Source organism: Centrocercus urophasianus, unplaced genomic scaffold (genome assembly GCF_019232065.1).
Source record: "Centrocercus urophasianus isolate 14NV4802_14NV808 unplaced genomic scaffold, USGS_Curo_1.0 seq_10, whole genome shotgun sequence".
NCBI lineage: Eukaryota > Metazoa > Chordata > Aves > Galliformes > Phasianidae > Centrocercus > Centrocercus urophasianus.
In genome coordinates this window covers 9,147,609-9,167,089 of record NW_024884142.1, presented here as the reverse complement: position 1 = coordinate 9,167,089, position 19,481 = coordinate 9,147,609, and the positions used below count along the sequence as shown (strand labels likewise).

General features: G+C 43.4%; 1 protein-coding gene across 1 annotated transcript in view; it reads right to left on the bottom strand.

Annotated features, from left to right (window-relative positions):
* The window catches only part of LOC122162458, a 134,152-nt gene extending 116,840 nt beyond the window's left edge, over positions 1–17,312 (bottom strand). Inside the window, exon 1 of the mRNA XM_042822766.1 lies at positions 17,165–17,312. Within this exon, the coding sequence (XP_042678700.1) occupies positions 17,165–17,172 (8 nt within the window). The 5' untranslated portion in view covers positions 17,173–17,312. The remainder of the gene's footprint in view (positions 1–17,164) is intronic.
* Between the last annotated feature and the right edge of the window lie 2,169 nt (positions 17,313–19,481).

Below are 19,481 nucleotides of genomic sequence, written 5' to 3'. Positions count from 1 at the left end.
TTGGATAAGGCTTTGAGCTCTTCTCCTTTCACTGTTTCAAAGCCATTTTGTTCAGCAAACTGCAGCCCCAAAGCCCAGGGAACTGATTTCTGCCCTGCTGAACAATCATCTCATTTGGGGATGGAGCATTTCAGGAAAGGGACCCACCACCCAGAAGTCGCTCTGAGAGAAAATGCTCACTTGGTGGCCCTGAATTCCAAAGCACTGGCTTTCCCCAGAGCAGATGCTTACAAAAATAGCCCCAAGAATAAACCTAAAATGTGACCCAAGAAGAGCAACAGGAGTGAGGCACACATCCACCCGCACCGATCCTCTGGAAGCTGACAAGTGGTTTCTGCACCCTGCTGCAGCAACAGGGATACCTCCAAATTGTGCTTCGGTGCTTTCGCCTCCATCGCAACACAGAGACATAGCGATGTGCAAAGCTTAGGAATTACCATCCTGTGAAATATCGTACAGCTGCTTTAACATACCTGCAGGACAACACAGAGAGGAAGGGGAGAAGGGATACCAAATGCTGGGGTCCTTGTGCTGAGGAAATGAGTTATAATTGCTGTGAGAAGCTACTGTGTGCTTGCAAAGCCCCAGTTGTAACACTGCAAAAATGCAAGAAATGAAATGAATATCATGTTACAAATGGGAGGTATTTCTAAGAGTGACATTTTTTAATTGCCATTACACAGCATGTGAAGAAAATTTGTGCTTAAATCCTGCATTTGAAGTCTTCTATTACAAAGCCTATATCCAAGAAATAACACAGTTTCAGGCTCAGAGAGCTCCCCAGTGCCTGCATGCCTGGCAGAGCTGACTAAAAGACCAGTAGCAGCTGGCAGGAAATGGGTAAGAAAGCTGACCACAGATAAACTGTAGGATGCTAAAGAGTAGCAGAAGATATACTCTGGGAGAGGAAGCCAAGCTGTCAGGTCACACTGCAGTCCTAGTGCATACAGTACATACAGTCTGCTATTGAAGTATGTGGCCACCAGATAATGGTCAGAGGACACAGCTGTCGGTCGGCGATGAAGTAACTGCAAGGAGCCTGCAGCAGCACGGTGCAGCTGAGGGTGTTTCTGTTTGGCAGGATAAAGCTTGCCTGTCTCAAGGGTACTGTAGCAAATTCAGTGTCATATGAGCAGCACTAAATAATGAGGTTCACAACGCTTGATTTAAATTCATATGCATCAAAACAGGATACTTACTGCGTAGCCTAAATAAAACTGAATTCATACACGTTCATTTTGCAGGTAATGCTGACAACAGCTTCAGTGAGTGTTTTTCTCTCTGTTGCAGAATTAGGAAAATTCACAGCTTGGTGAAGTCAATGAATTCACCGTCAACTTCAGTGGGAGAAGGGCAGGGCCTCAGGTATCGTTTAACATTGAAACACTTTGCTGGATGCTAGCAAATCCGCTGTGGAGATATTCAGCTTTCCTCATTATACAGAGGAGATAATTATGGGTCATTAACCTGCTGGGTGGCAAGCAGTACAGCATGCTAAGTGCATCCAGGAGAAACGTGATGGCAGCAGCAGTCCAAAGGAGAGGGCACATTCTGCCAGTTTTACCAAACGGTGGATGGCCAGAAAGCTGCTGCTAGATTACACGGGGATCAAAGAGCACAAGATCAAAATATACAAAGTAATAGCTTATAAACACAGGTCCTTAGTCATACAGCGCTGTGGGAGGCTATTTTAGACAATTCACTGGCTGAAACCTTATTTCAGGCTTGGAAGCTCTTCATGGGGAGGAAGAGCCTCATCCGGATCCACAGATACGCATTCAACAACACTCACCCGATGACAGGAGGCCAGGACCTGCCAGGAGGCCCTGGCTCTCAAACCACTCTGGGACAGACCCATGGCCTTCCTCAGCCTCCAAGGGATGAAGCAGCCCTGCTCAGGCTGTGCAAAGGTTATTTCAGTGCAGAGGAGAGCCACTGGTGCACTAACGTGACATCGCTTTGGTTTAGGCTTGGTTTTTTTTGTTGTTGTTTTAATTCCAAGCGGGGTCCTCTCAGTCGTGGAAATAACAAGGCTTTGCACCTGGGAAGGCCGTTGTGCCTTTCCCTCCAGCATGCAGGATATCAGGGTTAGCTAAATATGAGTTCAGCTGCAGGACTGACTCACCGCTTGTTCCTGGAACCGCCTGAAGGAGGGGAGGATGCTGTGGGCAGGCTCTAACTGTATCATCTGGGTTAGGGCCGGTAGCAGATGGTCCTAAAAACATACTTCCATGTGGGTTTAAAATAGCACAGCACCCACAATCAGCTGAATGGGGAAATGTGAAAAAGCCTGTCACACAAGGAATGCTGCTGTGAAGATCTGCAGGCAGCCGTGGGTCCGAGGCTTTACCAGCCCTCACAGTGTGACAATGCCCGTGGCCCAGTGCTCCCTGTCCACAGCAAACCTGACCGCCAGGTAATGCTGCCAGCTCTGCCAGAAGGATTCTGGCCTTTGGATCACATTTCATGCAAAAGAACGATCTTTTATTTTTGACTTTAGAGTGAGATAAGGAAACTTTCTCTTAAAGTGGCTTTTCTAGTTCAACAGCACTCCCTGTCCACTGCAGTGTTCTTCAGCAGCAATGACAGCCTGAAATTGCCACAGTCTATGGTTACAGACTTCTGCTGGCTGCTCCGCATGGAGCAGGAGAAGTGTGACAGTGCAGGAGCTGATCATGGGCACTGAGACACCATGAGGTGCCATAGCCAGCCTCACCTCAGGGCTGCTCATCCTTGCTGCCCCTGACAGCGTTACACCATGCACATCACTGCACATCACTGGGCCTGCCGGGTGTCCTTTCCTTGCTTCTCGAGGCTTAGGCTGAGCCCCAGAGCTCCCAGCACTGGAGAGAATGTGCCAAAGTGAAAAGCACAGGGCTACATCACTGTGTGCCAGACTTTCCTGGGTGTAGGGATAGGGGGAAGAAAAGAGCACCTTGCCACTTCCCCTATGATCCCTGATGCAAGGGCTGGTACTGAAAAGAAACTGTTTCCTCCTTCAGTAGATGTGCAAATACAATAGCAAAGGTTTCTTGCTCCTTCCTCTCCCTTGCCTCCTGCCTTTCTGCCATGCCAGCAACAAGCTCAGTCTAGGCGGTAACCTTTAGAGGAAGAGAAATATCACAGGCACATCTGTTATTACAGCTAACTGGCCACGGTTTTTGAAATAGGCAGAAGTGGCTCAGATGAACAAAAGCAGAGAAGGCCTGGCCCTGGGAGGCCTGGATCTAGCTTGCATGTGGCAAATGTCCCGCTGGTGCTGGGTAGACGTGGCAGGGTTAATTGGAGACCACCCTGACTGCTGGTTCCAATGGGCCCTGCCCCATGCACCCTGCTGGAATTTTGTGTGCCTGCGCAGCAGTGAATTTGGGACTCTGCTTAAGGCCCACTTAGAAAACAGAGATTTTTCTAGCCAATTCCCCAGTCTTTAAAAGCAAATATAGGACATCTATATCTTACACTTCATTTTCAACATCTCCTTTAAGCTATTGTAATGCTACAAGAAAACATTTTAGAAGAAAATGCATCTCAAAAAACAATTTTCTGTGTTTGTCTTGACTGCGTTTTTTATCAACACAAAGCTATCAGTGTAGCACTGGCTTGTCACACACTTAGTGCCAATATAATAGTGGCTATTACAAGAGATGCTTTAGATGAAGGTTATTTATTATTACTCCTGTTTGGGCAGAGTGGGAATGCAGTCACTGCGCATTTGCGACCTTCAGCCTTTACCTTTCCAGAAAGCTTGAAGCTTCCCACCTGCACCAGTAGTACATATCCCAGATATCCAGCTGCTGCAGCATGAGACTGTCTTCAAAATCTAGACTCAGAGACTTTTTGAGATGGGAAAGCTACCTGAGGTCACACAGGGCTGTCCTTTCCAAACATTTGGTTGTATTTTGGTTCCACTCCCTTGGAGGAAGAGAGCTTTCCTCCACTGTCATCACTCAGTGATCCTCTGAGCAGACACTCATACAGGACTGGTCACTGTTCCTGGGTGCAAACTGCGGTTGCACAAACTGGGCAAGGCACTTACTAGATGCACAGGAAGACACAAAGGCACAAAGATCTGAATAGCAATTCTGTCTCTGCCTTCAGGTACGCAGAGAATAAATTCTCCAAAATCTCTAAGACAATCTCTTTCTCTGTTGCTTATGCAAACTGTATTCCCCTGTAACTGGAAATGAGCACCTCTCCAGGACCCTACTTGCTTTTACTGCCTCTCTCTCCTCTCCCTCCAATAATTCAAAACACAACAGTGAAATACCAAGCCTAACATACACCACAATACGAGTACACAATATTTTGCAATAAATGCAAATTTAATCCATATATATAAGCAGAAAGAGCCTGACTGTGAGAACAAACCAACCTACCTACTTCCCATTTGTGTTATGCAAACACTTTTTACATGTCTTTGCTCACTGAATGCAAACAGTAGGTATGTGCACAGCCATGCCCGCAAAGCACACATTCCTCATTAAAATCCATGCAACCCCATTTGTATCTCTTTGACTTTTAAACACTTCACCTTCCCACAGCTCCATCCTCCCCAGATCTAGTGATCCAAATCCTGTTCTTCTTCAGGCAGCCTGTCACAGCCACTGCCATTAGTGAAGAGCTTCCTCCCACCCCTAAGGGTGTTACTGGCCTGAACCCCAGAATTAGTTACACCCAGTCTTGCACAGCTGGCAACATGGAGCTTGCTATCTTGAAAAGGAATATGCAGCACTTTCCAACAAGGCACTCTTTTTTTTCCTTCTGGAAAATCAAGGCACATGAGGACATTAACATGCTTCATTTTCATGCAGGAGAAAGTTTTTCCCAGGTTATTTTTAGAAAGATTTATTGGTTTTAATTTTGGTAGTTGGATCCTAAAAAAGGAAGCATGGCACATGGCCTCTTAAAGAGTTGCAAAACCCACTCTCAATAAAATTTAATATGCCCCACATTAGCTTTTCTTTAATGCACAGTGTGGGGTGCAGCGGTACAACATTTTTAGCATCAATCATTTCAGCATACTCCTGAGCAATGTGACTGCCTCGCACCTCTGCAGATAGGACATGTAGTCCACAGTACAACTTCTTTTCTTTGTGCGGTGCCAACATATGCAGACCCCAAACACATGCATACCCACCAGCTTTTTCTTGCTATCAGAGGTTACTCACCAGTGCAGGAGTCACTGCACTGAGATCAAGGGAGCTGTGCTGACACAAACTTGCTCTAACAGACCAGACTGCCATCCAAGCAAAATGGGAGTTCTGGGTATGTATTCCGGGTGTGCATTTCTGCCCATGTGCATATACAAGTAAATCTCCCATCCACTAATTCCTGATGGAGCAAGGGTGGCCAAATCTGCAGCAGTAAATTGATGGAGTCCTGTGTAATTTGACAGAGCTATAACAGGTTACTCCAGCTGAATGGTTGGCTCAGATGCTCTGGAAAGCTGCTCCAGGAAATAATTTTGCTGCCATTTCTATTATGTGAAAGCACAGTTGCTATAGATTCTATTATTTATTGCATATTTCATGTCACTGGTGCAATCAGGAGGAGTACAGTGCACAATGAGGAGGAGAGGGACAACCTGGGTCACCAAGACCAGCCCCTCCAAGATCACATTAACAGATGCTTTATCAAGAACAGCCTCTGAACACTTCTCCATAACACACATACGCAGCGCAGACCACAAAACACTCCTATCAACCTGAGAACAAACTAAAACTGCTAGGATGCAATAGCAAACTAGATTGAAAACAAAGTGTAACCACAGGAAGCATGAGAGATCAAAGCATTGCCAGTATCCTAGGTCTCAGCAGTAATGGGGAATTCAACCCATCCCCTAAAAGAGAGTCCTTTCAGGTACCATCATATATCTTGGATACCAGAGGAGCCATCTGGAGGTTTGGCTTCCTGAAGTTAAAATGTGTGCGGCAGATGATTTACCCAAGTAGATATTCACCACTGACATTTTGGCTATCAGTGTAGACCTCTGTGAACTGCAAGTCCAGCTTTCTACAGGGTGGGTTAAATACCAAAACAGTATAGAAAAAGTCTTCAAGATGCCCTTGTTAGTCAGTCCATTGCTGCAAAACTATATAAATAGATTCATACTGCCCCACAGGTAACAATGCAAAAGCAGCAATGTGAAAAGTACTACCTATTCAGAGCTACTATCCTTACTTTCCTAAAGGTAGTTTTCCTTTAGGGAAAGTTTCCCATGTAATACAGAGATCCAAAACATTTGGGATTTCAGCAGATCGGTGCAGCTTTGAGCCTCCCTCCTGCATGGGATATTTACCACACTTTTTGAAGGAATGAGATTGAAAGCAGAATTAGCTTCATATTTAATCATAAGGTTATCACCTAAAACTGATTCTCAAACAATTGGATGTGAATTGGCCACAGGATATGGTTAAAAGGAAGTTCATAGAAAATAGAGCAAGGCAAAACTGGAGCCAAAATACATATGGCCTAATTTAAAAACAGGATTAAAGGAAATTTGCTAAGTCATTTTGCTGCTAGATTTAATTAGTATGTTTAATATGTGAGATCACCTGAATCTACTTTTACTTGTTTTGTGTCCCATTAAGAGTTTCACAGGAGTGGTAATATGATTGAGTGGCCTTGTGAGGGATGCAGCTTAGGCTGCTTTGAAACAAATTGAATTAATTTGAAATGATTCTTTCCAGGTATGACATTCTTGGAAACAGATGTGGGGATAAGGAGGGAGGGCATCAGAAATGTAGATGCACAGAAATATAATACACACTTTTTGTGCATGCATGCATGGGGAGCTTTTTTAATATCTGCAGAAATATTTTAGCACTAGAAAGTCTATTCTGGTAAGATTACAAATGATGTTATTCTTTAGAACTATTTGCATTTGAGTTGAAAGGCTCCTCACACAAATACTGCTTCTCTATTATTTCCCTAAGATTTGAAAGTTGTGGATACAAGGGCCTGGGATTTCTTCTGGAAAATGTTTGAGGGGAAATCTGCACCCAAAGGTTTCGTATGGGTGGCACAGCTTAAGACTTCTAGTCTCTAGCTGAGTTAGATCCATGGTGGAGAAAAAGGGACCTTATTTTGACATTCACAGCCGTTCCACTTGATTGCACTATCATGGATTGATTTTACATGGCAGTCACTCAGATTCTGCCCTGCTGCGTAGCAGCATAAACCCCTACATTGGATAGATGAAGCAGATTTTATACTGTTTCCCAAACAAATGGTATCACAAATGGTTTAAATAGTAGGGTTTCATACCTAAAATACAATACAGCAGAAGGGGCAATGGAGACAAGGGCAATACAGATATTATCTGGGGAAAGAAGTTCTAAGACCAATTCCTGGAGACTCAAAACATCTGAAACCTGCACCAACTCTGTGTGCTACAAGTGCTCAGCTGTCCTGAAAGCAAACCCATGCATGTGTGTTCTGATTTTAACCTACATAAGCATTTTAAAATCCAGGTCCTGATCTGAAGAGATGCTGAATGTTTCCTCTTTTCAACAGACAAGCCCACAAAGAGATACACACAGTGTGCATTGCCAAAGCCAGAGTGCAGCCACAAAGAATAATTTACTGAGCCAAAAAGCAGTCACTGCTGCAACTGCCCTGCAGACATACCCACTGCCTTCAGCAGAACTTCAGCAAGGACTGAGGTGCACTTGCCACTTCACAGGGGGCACTCAGTGTCTCGCAGGCTCACACTGGGTCTACATATGGATGAACTGAATGCTTTTTTTGCTACAAGCTCTTTTCCCCTTCCAGGCCTCCTTTGCTTTCAGTTCTGAAGGGTGAATTCATTGAAAACATCTGCACTACTAGAAATGTTCTGTGCTTTTTCCAAACCTCATCCCCATGGTGGCTATGTAGTAACAAAGAATAGACAGAGCTGCATAATGCAAGCCTGCAAGCAAGAAAGGGTAGCAAAGAGGGGGTGCTGAACACTGGGGTCTCACCGTATGGAGCTATACACTACCTGGGCTTTGCTTACCCTCTGCACTGGGTTCTGCTCTTCTCTACACAGCAAAAAGGTTTCCACAGCAACTGCCACATCACATCACACTGCTCATACCTCGGAGGTACAGAGCACCTCTGAAGTGAATTTTACTCAGCAGTCTGTCATGTTAACTTCCGTACATCTATGAGTTGTTACATGCTCCCTTTGGTATTGAGGCCAATTCTGGAATTGTTTTCAGGGATCTTACATAATATGCATTTCTCCTCCTTTAGTCCTTTTTCCACCTTTTCATACTGCAGCCTTGCAGCAGCGAAGGAAGGGCTCTGTGACTGTGTCATAAGACCATGGCAAAGGCACAAACACGGCCGATCCTGCATCGCTCATGGGCAGCACAGATGTACCTGGGCAAAGGCTGAAAGACTACGTTTAAGACAGTGAACATCAGCGAGCTACTAGAATTCTTCACACACAGGAAGGAGAAGATTTATTTTTGTTTGGGGAATAAGGGATGTGTACCAGCCTCCAGCAGGCCCACCAGGAAGGCCCATGTAAGGGCCTGCATGGCCATCTGTTTCTCCTCTGTGCCGGCGCTCCAGTGCCAGCTGCCTCTGTGGCTCAGCCATTCCATGTGCGGGCTCTCCTGCCCGGTCCCGCACTGCCATCCGTCTGCTCCTCACTAATCCCATGTCACCGTATGTCCCCACTGCTCAGCAACCCGATTTGGCCACATCCTGCCCTAAATCCCAGATCAAGGGAGGGGAATAATGGACACCTCCTCAGTGGCACTGGAGCTGCTCGAGGAGCTCCTGAAGCACGCAAGCAGATCTTGTGCTCGCTTTGCCCTGACACGCCAAACTCCCCTATCCTACAACACCATAAAAGCACATCCCCAGCAAACAATGATGGAACTTATATTTGCCGATGCAACACCTGCATCCCAAAAGTGCTGGGCTCAAGTCGCAATTAGAGCTGCCAAAGCAGCCCAGAGTTCAACAGCCCAGATAGACAGGCGAGATCCAACCCTAATACCAGACAGGCAGGCAGATAGGCAAGCTCAAAAGCTGCAGCCACCTGGGAGAAGTGCGGGATGATGCAATCCAGCAGGGGCAGTTGCCAAAGTCGTTCTGACAGGAGAGGCCCAGAGAGGGCAGGGCGCCGGGGAGGGGAGCGGGCCCACGGCCTCCATCTGTGGGGAGGTGTGAAAACAGGCAGAGCCACGGCCAAGCTCCCTTTGGGGTGTCTCACAGTGCTGGCAGCCGTAGCTCGCTGCTTAAGCCTTGTGCTCAGAGACCATGAACAACTGGGATTGAAAAAATATGTATAACCTGGCTAGAGGACAGCAAGCTGCTGGGGGAAGGGAAGAGGGAGGCAATGGTAGGCTGAGTATCTGAAGGACGCTGACCCTAGTAACAGGGTGAGAAATCATCTAGGACGTTACGTTTCACATTGGTGCTCTTCTGGATGAAATTAAGACAAGAACGATGAAAAGCAGCCAGACTGGATGGGCTGTTAAGTCAGCTCTTCTCATGCTCACTCCAGTACCTTTGTGAGGAGGGTAGCAGGGTTGCTCCCAGAGCTCACTCAAAAAGCAGTAGCCAGATCTGGCCTCCTCAGGTCAACTACGAAGGAGAGAGGATCACTCCGTACCGTCCTTACTGTACCTTAGAGCCCCAAAGCCACAACCATGGATCAAGCATGGGTGCAACTCAGAACGAAACAAGGATGCCTTCCCTGAAGAATTTACAATTGATCTAAATATGAGAGAAGTGATAACAATTGGATGTACTCTCTCTGCCAGGGATTTAAGAGTTTACAGTTAGTTGCTACAGCACTTTCACTAGCTTTTCTGCCTACTTTAGCTTCACTGCTTTCCAGCCGACAAATTAGTCTGCACAAAAACCTATATTAAAAAAGTAATTTTCACTTTAACTTACATGTTGAACTTTGGTGCCTTCAGTGAACCCAGGGTTAGAGATGAACTGATGCACTTTTCAGGATGGGCTGACAAACTTAAATGTAGCCTAGATTATTATGGACTAAAATCCATAAAAATAACTTCATAATGTAACTGTTGGACTGCCAAATGCACTACATAAAAGCTAGTTCCTACTTGTTGCCTATATTTCTACCACCACAGCACATTGTGACAAGGAGAGGAGAGGAGAGGAGAGGAGAGGAGAGGAGAGGAGAGGAGAGGAGAGTTCTGTCCTTGAATCAAATATGAATTTCCACTGAGAACACATCCTCACCTGAATTAGAGAATACAAAGCCTATGAGAGTTCCTGAAGATTTCGCTGAGACTAAGCAACTACAAATGCAAATATTTGAAACGTACTGGCTAAAACTTCCAGACCTAACACCCTGAACAATGTACACGTGTGGATCTGAATGAGATATGAATTCAATCTGAATCCAGTCCCACAAGGATTAATCCCTTGTCATACAGTACTAAGCATAACTTTGAGATCGAAGGGAACTGAAAATAAATCCCTGGTTCTGCTTTAGTAATTTTCCTTTACAGAAATGTGAAGCACAAACATTCTGTAAGCACAATGTTCTTACAGAAGGTATTCTTTTCTTTCAAATAATTATTATCTAAAGAAATTCTGACCTCACTTAAAATGAAATGGATCGTGTGGTCACGCAGAGCTTTGTTGCAGAAAATAAATACTATTAAAAGTAAAATTAGCTTTGGAAAACCTGAGGCAATAACCACAATCAAACCAGCAGGCTTAAACGCAGACATGCAAGAAAGGCTTGTATAATTCAGTGATGCAAGTTGTGAAATAATCTGCTTGCTTGGTAAGATAGTAGATCACTATTTAACACCACTAAGACAAGCACTTCCAGCCTCTTTTATGTAAGTACTGAATTGCCCTGGCTCTGCAGCTAAAAGTCTGTTGCTACCAGATGATGATGAAGTCAGAGGCAAGATTACTGGAGATAAACCTTTACAGATATTTCTGTTCCTGAAATCACTTCCTTTTCTATGCTCTGCAACTGGCTCTGGGTCACAAGTTTCTTATTCCCTTTTAATGTTAATAAAGTTAAGACAATTCAACTGACTGCAGATCAGGTCCTGAATTTTTGCTGTCCTTGATATTCATCTGTTCTTGTCAACAAGGTAGTGGAACATAAGGAATGTCTAGGGTCTCAAGTGAGCAATCTGTATCTAAAACACTAGAGAAACTGTTTAAGATCTGACTGTTCTATTACTAGTCCTGTGACACAGCCTGGGTCAAAAAAAAGTTGGCTTTTGTCTACATGCTCTCTCACGAGTGCCTTTTTTTTTTCCCCCTTCATATTTCTCTGTTTGTATTTGCAAATGAGCAGTAATATTATTATTTTGGAATAGGGAAAAAATGAGAGATGAACATGACGTTTAAATACTTCCTTAAATCCCTTTCTAAGTCACACATTATTCTATGAATGAGAATCCCCAACAGCAGATATTTTCACAAAATGACCACCTCAGTCCACTGCATGCATTTACATGGAAACTCTCATTCAGAGGGAGTGCCAAAACAAAGGTGAAATCCCAAAGACTGACACTTTGCTGTTAAGATATTTTGAAATAATATAGTGTTTTCTGACCCCAAACTTTTCTTCCCTTTGGAAGCAAGTAAGTTGGAATGTGCTCCTCAAGAAGATCAGTGAAAAGAGTACAGAGTATCCTGCAACTTGAGACTGAAGCTTCTACCTCTTATTATCAGTTTCTCAGCCAACCTATCTTAACTTCGGAGATGCAGGAGGAATGGAGTGTATGGGAAACGTAAATGGGCAAGGGGATGTATGCGATGGACTGTAGGGGCAGGTAGTTACTCAACAATGCCAACAAAATAGCAGGAAGAAGAACGTATAGCAGTGAAAAAAAAGAGCAAATACAGATACAAAACCAAGGAAATATCAGTGCTGTTTGTACAGTTCTATTGCAAGTGTTATTCTGAGGAGGCCAGGAATGCTAGACAGGGGGTCTGTGGTCTATGGTTTGTTTTTCCATCAATACATATGTCTGACTTCGAGTAAAAGATTAACGAGACAGCTAGCAAATGTCCTAGGAGACAGATGGATAAAATGCTGTTTGTACATGTCAAATCAGGGAGGGCTCATTCTCATCTCTCATTCTCTGAATGAATCTGCAAGGATGCACACCTGCACCAGGAAGATTTCCTTGACGAGGTAACCCTTTCCACTGCAGAACACATGAGCACGTCAGCATACAGCTTACCTGACACGTACATTCTTTCGGTCAACGTGGTTTGGAAAGAACCTTCCACCTACTTTTTTCTGCATGTGACGTACTTTGTTGCATGTTACAGAAAAGCCCCAGGTAAAGTAAATGGAAACTCTAACCAGCAGCTATGCACCTGGTGTTTTTGCATTTCCCAACAGATATTACAGTTGCTGGAATGATATGTGAAACTTCTACAACACCTCCTATTGACAATTTAGTTAAGGCGTGGCATGAGAGAGATCTGTGTTATAGATACTAATGACCCACAGTCTGTTGCTAAATAGAAGGAATAAAGGAACCAAGGAAATGTATAGTTCTGGGGAAAAAAAAAAAAAAAAAAAAAAAAGCACTAAAACTCTACAAATATTTACATTCTCTTGTATTTGACAACAACCAGTCTGTTACAGGCTGAGAAGATTACAAACAGGTTTTCTGACAGTTTCATTTTCCAGGGATGGTCACAGTGGTGGACAGAACAGCAAGGCTGTAAATGAAGTTTGTCCTTCCCTAGGTATCGAGAACTCTGCTGCGTTTTCCTCTTCTGTCGGCAATTTGTGCTATTTGTGATCCTTCAGAGTTGATGGTGTAATGCAGTTGGCCTGAGTCCCACTGCAAGGAATGCAGCACTGCCAAGTCAACCACCCGTACTAACCACAATCTCCCTGCAGATCTCACTAACCTGGCAGCTCAGCTTTGTTTAGTAACATAAATAAAAATGAGAGCACCTTTTCCTTTCTTCACTGCCCTCCTCCATCTTTTGGGGGTCTTTTCTGGGAAAATGCAAGGGAGTTAAGCAGATTCCCCAGGGCTAAAAGTGACCCACTTATAACATGTAACACTGTCATAACCTTCAACAACTGTCATGTTCTGATTTCTGCTTTACCTGAAACCTAAGAAGTGTGAGTCACGACCATTTCCTTTATACCACAATGAGGAGGAATGCTGATATGTGGGAACTGATGAAGAAGCACAAGGGAACCAATATTCACCTCTTCATCCCAACGAAATCTGCTGGTGAATCACAGGGTAAGTACTTGACCTCACCCATAGAGCTGCGTGAAGATTGAAAGTACTTCCTTGTGTCTCCTTGCTGTGTCTCTGACTACCAGATTTATTTGCAAGAGCTGAGCAGTTAAACAACCCCAGTAAACTCAGAGAGAACAAGTTCAAGTGTTGCCAAGGGCGACCCTTGACAACTCAGGTATAAAAAACAGGAGATATTTGATTTGGTGAGTCAAAAGCAAGTGGACTTTCTATTGGACACATCAGACAGACTCACTTGGCTGACAAAAGGGGTGTGTTTAATCACACTGGGCCCTTTTCCAAAAGCAACATCAGATATATTTTTGTCAGAAATGTTTAGAGACCTGAATGGGAAGGTGATGCTGCAGGAAGTTAGCCCTCAAGTGATGTTTCACTTCAGTTTGCCAGCACGTAAGGAACTATGGAATAAGTCTGGAAATCAATGACAAAATCCTACACCCACATCTGAAGAGTAGGAAAAGGGGACATCAATAAACAAATGTGATTTGTCACAGACTGAACAGTCTTCTTTATTCAAGGCTCTCTGTCATGTAAGGATAAAAATAAAAACACTTTTGCTCACTTTCCACCCCTGAGTTTAGCTCTTGAATTCTTGAGGACCTGGCCCACGGTCACTGCCACAGTGCCGTGTCCTCCTACCCCAAGAGTGCTGCCAGAATGCAGGAAATAAGACACATGCTGGCCCATTCTGTACTGTATTCTTACTTCTATTTTTTCCCTCCTTTGCAGCTGCAAAATACAACTGAGCAAGTTAAATTCCACTTCCCTTGAACACGGAAGCAAGCAGTACATTTGGTCACATGGTCACATCAGCATATCGCAACAACAAGCAGAGTCACCTGGTGAAATGACCCATCCAGAGATTTAGAGGGAAAATTCCCTTAGGGCAGGTGGCACTGGACATCTGGCAGCCCTCTAACTTTTGTTCTGAGAGTAATACCTACGCTGGAGGGCATCCTGCCAGAAGCTGCACCCACCTGAGACACGGCCAGCTCAAGATGAAAGGGAACACAAAATTCAACAGGATGGTTATCTTTTACTGATGCTGCTCAGGACCGAGGTACCTGGGAACACAATAGCTCCCCTTAGGTTTTGGTACTGTTTGGTAATGTCAGGCAGCTAAGAAAGTTAATCAGGCCAGAAACAGGCTTGTATATGCTTTCTCCACAGGGATTAAGAACTACTTGCCAAATATTCAGATTGGGTAATTGCTACCTGGATTAGCAAGGGTATGCAGCCCAAAAATAAAATGATTGCTTAGAGTTTCTGATAGATTGCATCACTCCATGACAAAGTACACGGCAGAATGAGAATCATCAACATATGATGTAAGGATACAAGAGTGCTCATAGTACATATGCCACAGCTGAATCCATTGTGGCTGGCTGGACAAGAAGAAACATTAACACTCACATTATGCTTATAGGAACGCAATAATCTGATTCTGAACTCCAGAAGCATTTGTGGAATCCACAGACTCCCCAAAATAACATTTCATTTTTTAGAACACAGGGGACAAACATTCATCCCTGCTCAAAAATGTAAATTTGACCAAAGCTAATTTTACCCCAGTGTCAAACTGTGAGATCATTGTTCTATCAGTATTCAAGCTTAGCATCACACACTTTGTGACCAAATGCAACCTGGAGCAGAGCCCATACTGTCTGTCAGGATTGCTGCTTACAGGATAAAAACACACATCATCCATTGTATTGGACTATATAGCCCAAGCGAAACTGAGTTTCTTCTAACAAAAATGATTAGGTGCTACAAAGACATACGGAAACATTAGGTATTCCACATATTACAACATGATTGCATGCAAGAGTGTAAGATTCCTGAACCATTTTAGAGGTCCTTTTCTTCTCTGTTATCCACACAGTAATACAATCAGGGGAAGAAAACAAAAGTTATTTAATTTTTCACTCTTTTCCCATCAGCCATGCGTACAGTGCTGACTCAGGAACAAACATTAAAAAGCAAGAGCCATGAGGGAACTTACAAATCCAATTGTACGTCTCTCGAGGGAAGTCATTACAACAGTGTCAAACAGACCTTAAGTAGGAGGAATGAATGAATAGGTGGGGGGATATTTGGCAGGATGGAAAAAAAAGCACTGGTAGAAAAGGTCCTGATAGCAGCAAAACACATCAGTGTGCTCAGCACCCAAACTGCACTGCAATCCTAAGGTTTTTAAGGAGGAAAGTGATAGCATGTATCAAGCATTAATAAGGAGGACATGATATAGAAACAAAGGAGAGGAACAGCATAAAAATACCCAGTGCATGGCCCAGTTATGTGTGCCATTAGAAGATTATACTCCTTGTTTTGTTAGGTTTACAACTAAAATCATTAATTTCTGACATAACTGCAAACAGACTAAAAACTAAATCTCTAAAAACGCAGGAAGACAGCATTATTATTAGGGCTTATTCAAACTACCAAACCTGGCCACAGATGAAATATTAATTAAAGGTTGCATTTGGAGCCTTCAGAAAAATGATTATTCAACACAGCAATGATGTTTTGCCCAATTGTTCAACAAAATTTTATCTTACTATGCAGCAAAGCTTAGACCAAAAATGTTAGTGAAAAAGGATCACAGAGCTCTAATGACAGGCTGAAACTGGGGAAAGACATGTGCGTATTAATATTTAGCTTCAGAAAATATGCAAATTGCTTAAATATCACTGCCTTTGTCTTCTGTAAGAGATAATGGATAAATAGTCAACCTCATTTCAATGATGGTAGATCATCAAATTAGCACCTAAATTAAGGATCCACTTAGTCTCTAATAAATAATTTGTCAATAAAGCAAAACCAATGCAATTTAATCACATGCAGTTTTTTGTGTTGGTTTTTTTTTTTTCTCTTATTGCTACTAAGAATAGGGGGTTTTAATCAATGCCCAAATCGCTCCCTTAAACTGGGAGGTATTCAAAAATCAGATCTTGAAGCATGCCTCCTCCTATGTATGCATAAAATGCTTCTTTATCTTTTGCAAAAATATCTCTTTTTCTTGAGGCAGGAACTACAAATTCCACTCCTCCCATTCTCACTGAGGAGAACATTACTCCCTAAACAGACTCACTTAGTCCAAAACAAACAGCAAGATATCTAAAATATCCCTTCGTTTACTAAGGGAGGGAGAGAGAGAGAACCTCCTCCTTAGGATGGAGGGAGAGAGGGTGGAATCAACAAAGCTGTATTCTAACAGGTCTATCTCATCTCCAGGTATCACAATCAAATCTATGAGCATTTCCACAGGGGGGAAAAAAAAACGAAAAAACAAAAAAAAGACACATCAGGAGGATGCAAGGGCTGGAATGCAGCAGAACTGATTCTCACAAGTTTGAAAACATATTTTTCTTGAAAGAGTTGTTAATCTTATCATTAAAAAATAGCTTTTTAATGTATTTAGTACCAAGAGACAGGGTCTCCCAGCACTGACCTCGGCATGAACAGCCCTCCTGGTAATTGGGCTGTAGAAATATTGCTGGAGGCAGGTCTTGCACTGCTGTCTTTTGTCTCTGCTCTTGCAGAGGGATACTACCAGAAGCAGTGAAAGGCCATAAAACTGAATGCACCATTTTAAATCAAAAGGCTTTCAGTCGTTGTATTAAAGGGGCTATCTGTGTTCCCAGCAGTGGCTATAGCAAGTACTTGGTACAAACATCTATGCAGGTGCACAGTTTAAAAGAAAAAAGGACGTCCTCCTCCCCTTGAAGGGATTATTTTCTTGACTTTATATTCATTAAGTCTGACTAAAGAAGAAGAAAAAAAGAGGGCAGAAGGAAAGAAGGAGGAGTGGGGTAAGACTAAGAAAAAAAGAATTGATAGGAGAAAAGAATGGGCAAATAAAAAGCAGAGAAGGACAATGAGAGGCGATATCTGACTTGGACAAGGGGTAAACCACAAACCTAGTCATTGCCAGTGTCCTGGAACAAAAATAACCAGTGGCAGGACAGCTGCTGGTGCCACGGGACGGTGCCTCCTCCACCAGCTCGGCATGGGCCAGAGCCCCAGTCCACTTTCAGATCTGCCCCTTTCACTGTACTGTGCGACAAAACTCCGTGTTCTCTCAGTCCTTGTGGTTGTGGTTAGGAAACTGCTGCATGTTGGGTCTCAATAGAAAAAGTATTTTAATACAAGAAAAACAGGAAACTCAAGCACGTTTTGGGTCTAATTCAATTTCAGTTCCCCGATTCCTTTATTTTCTATGGACAAAAGGCATGTAACAAAATTATGAACTGGGACGTGAAGAAAGCAGAACTGTGCACATGACAGATAAAGCTGGCTCATTATGTGAAAAATGAAGCTGGGCAAAATATAAATTCAGAGCAGATTAAAACACCTCTCATCCACAAACCAGTTAGGACCACTCAAGCAAATCCAGGCACCTGGACAGAGATTGAGCAGAATATATAGGAACTGGCACATGTCATGGTTTCATAAAAGAAGAGCAGATTATTAAAACAAAAAATGCAAATACTATTTCTTCATTTTAAGCTGAAATCCATCTCTGAGTTTGGAATCTCCAGACAGAAGGTATAGCGCACCAGTTCAATGTCAGTCTCCCCTCACTCTCTTTGCAAGACCATCAGCGCGTTTTAGTGCTAATGTACTAAAGCATGACACTAGCTCAAGATAACCACATTCTATTGAGAAACATAACAATAGAATAATGGAATAAGCACTTCATGCAATTTGCTAGGAATGTAGTTTGGACACCAACAGCCAAAACAAACTAAAATGGCAAATGCAAGGACTCTATTTTGAAATGATCTGCAAACAGACTCAGCAGCTTTACAGGGGGTCATATTTTCCACAAGGATAAACTGTCCTTGAACAATATTTTCAATGTTCTGGGTACTAATGTGGTTTCTTTTCATACAGATTGTTCTCACCTCGTCTCCTTTTCCTTGAGCAAATATTTACAGTGACCAATAAAATTTTGTTCTCCATTTATGAGTTAAACAGCATCACATTCCCACACGCTGTTTTATATATCCATACAAAGAACGTACGTGCCCACAAATCTAAACTATTGCTGATATAATTATTTTTAAGTAATGACATTCATTGTAGATTTCAGTCCTGATTCGTCGATACATTTAATTCACTCTGCTATTAGACCTGCGACTGAGCAGAATGAAATATTCAGCTCAAGAAAGGAGGTGACATATTTCACCACAGACCAAACATTTCTGTGGGTATATGAAAGAGCGATGCCCAATGCAATGCCCATAGCACGAGCGTACACACATTGTCTTTACAGGAACAACTGACATGGTAAGAAAGTAAATGAAAATATTTTTAGTGAAATTATTCCTGCATGTGTTCAATGGGTTTACCAAATCAGATCTTAAGTGGGCAAATAACAGCCTGTGAGGTGCTAGCAAGCCATTAGTGATAAATGTGCCTCAGACTACCCTGCATTATTCATTCATTATTCACATATTGATACTTGCTGCTCATCACCTTGAAAGTTTCTGTGAATGAGTCCTCATAGGTGAACTAGGAACATCCAGCACAAACTAGGTTTTGAAAATAGTGTAAAAATGTCACGTAAAGAGGATCATATGATTTCATATGATCATTCCTCAGAGCCATTAAGGAAAGGCTCACCCTCCTCAGTTTGTGGTTCTGAGATGGAAAGCATCATCTCACGCTCTTTTCTATTTCACAAAGTGCTCATCAACCTGAGCAGTCCTGCTCAGCACTGTGTACAATGCCAGCCTGAGCCCTCAGATACTCTATTGAAACCCCAGCTGATAAAACATCTCCTATCAACACTGCCTTCACCTTTCACACCGTTTCAGTTGCCTAAACATACAGAAAGGAAGGCAGAAATGAATCGAGAAATGACACGGAGGGCATTCTCATTGAAGGAGGGCAGTGTAGCCACCTCTGGCCCAGGGACGGCCCAGTGCCAACAGCCATGTTCTGGCCGTGCCAGCAGGCCCAGAGGTGGCCCAGCCAAGCCACACAGTCTGCTAGCAAAGCCGTGCTGCCTGCAGTTGGATGCCCCATGGTTGCCAGTTTTGGCACCTCTGCCCCATGCGCAGGTCACTGGGGCCCATTGGCATTTCTGCTGTGTTTATATAGCTTTGGGGAAGTCAGGGACTGAGCTCCACATGTGGGTCCTTTTTGCTGAATTCCCCTCCAGGAGCGCAGGGGCAAAGAGGAACACATCTTTGGCGAACACCTGCAGCCAGCAGTTCCTTCCTCAGGCAC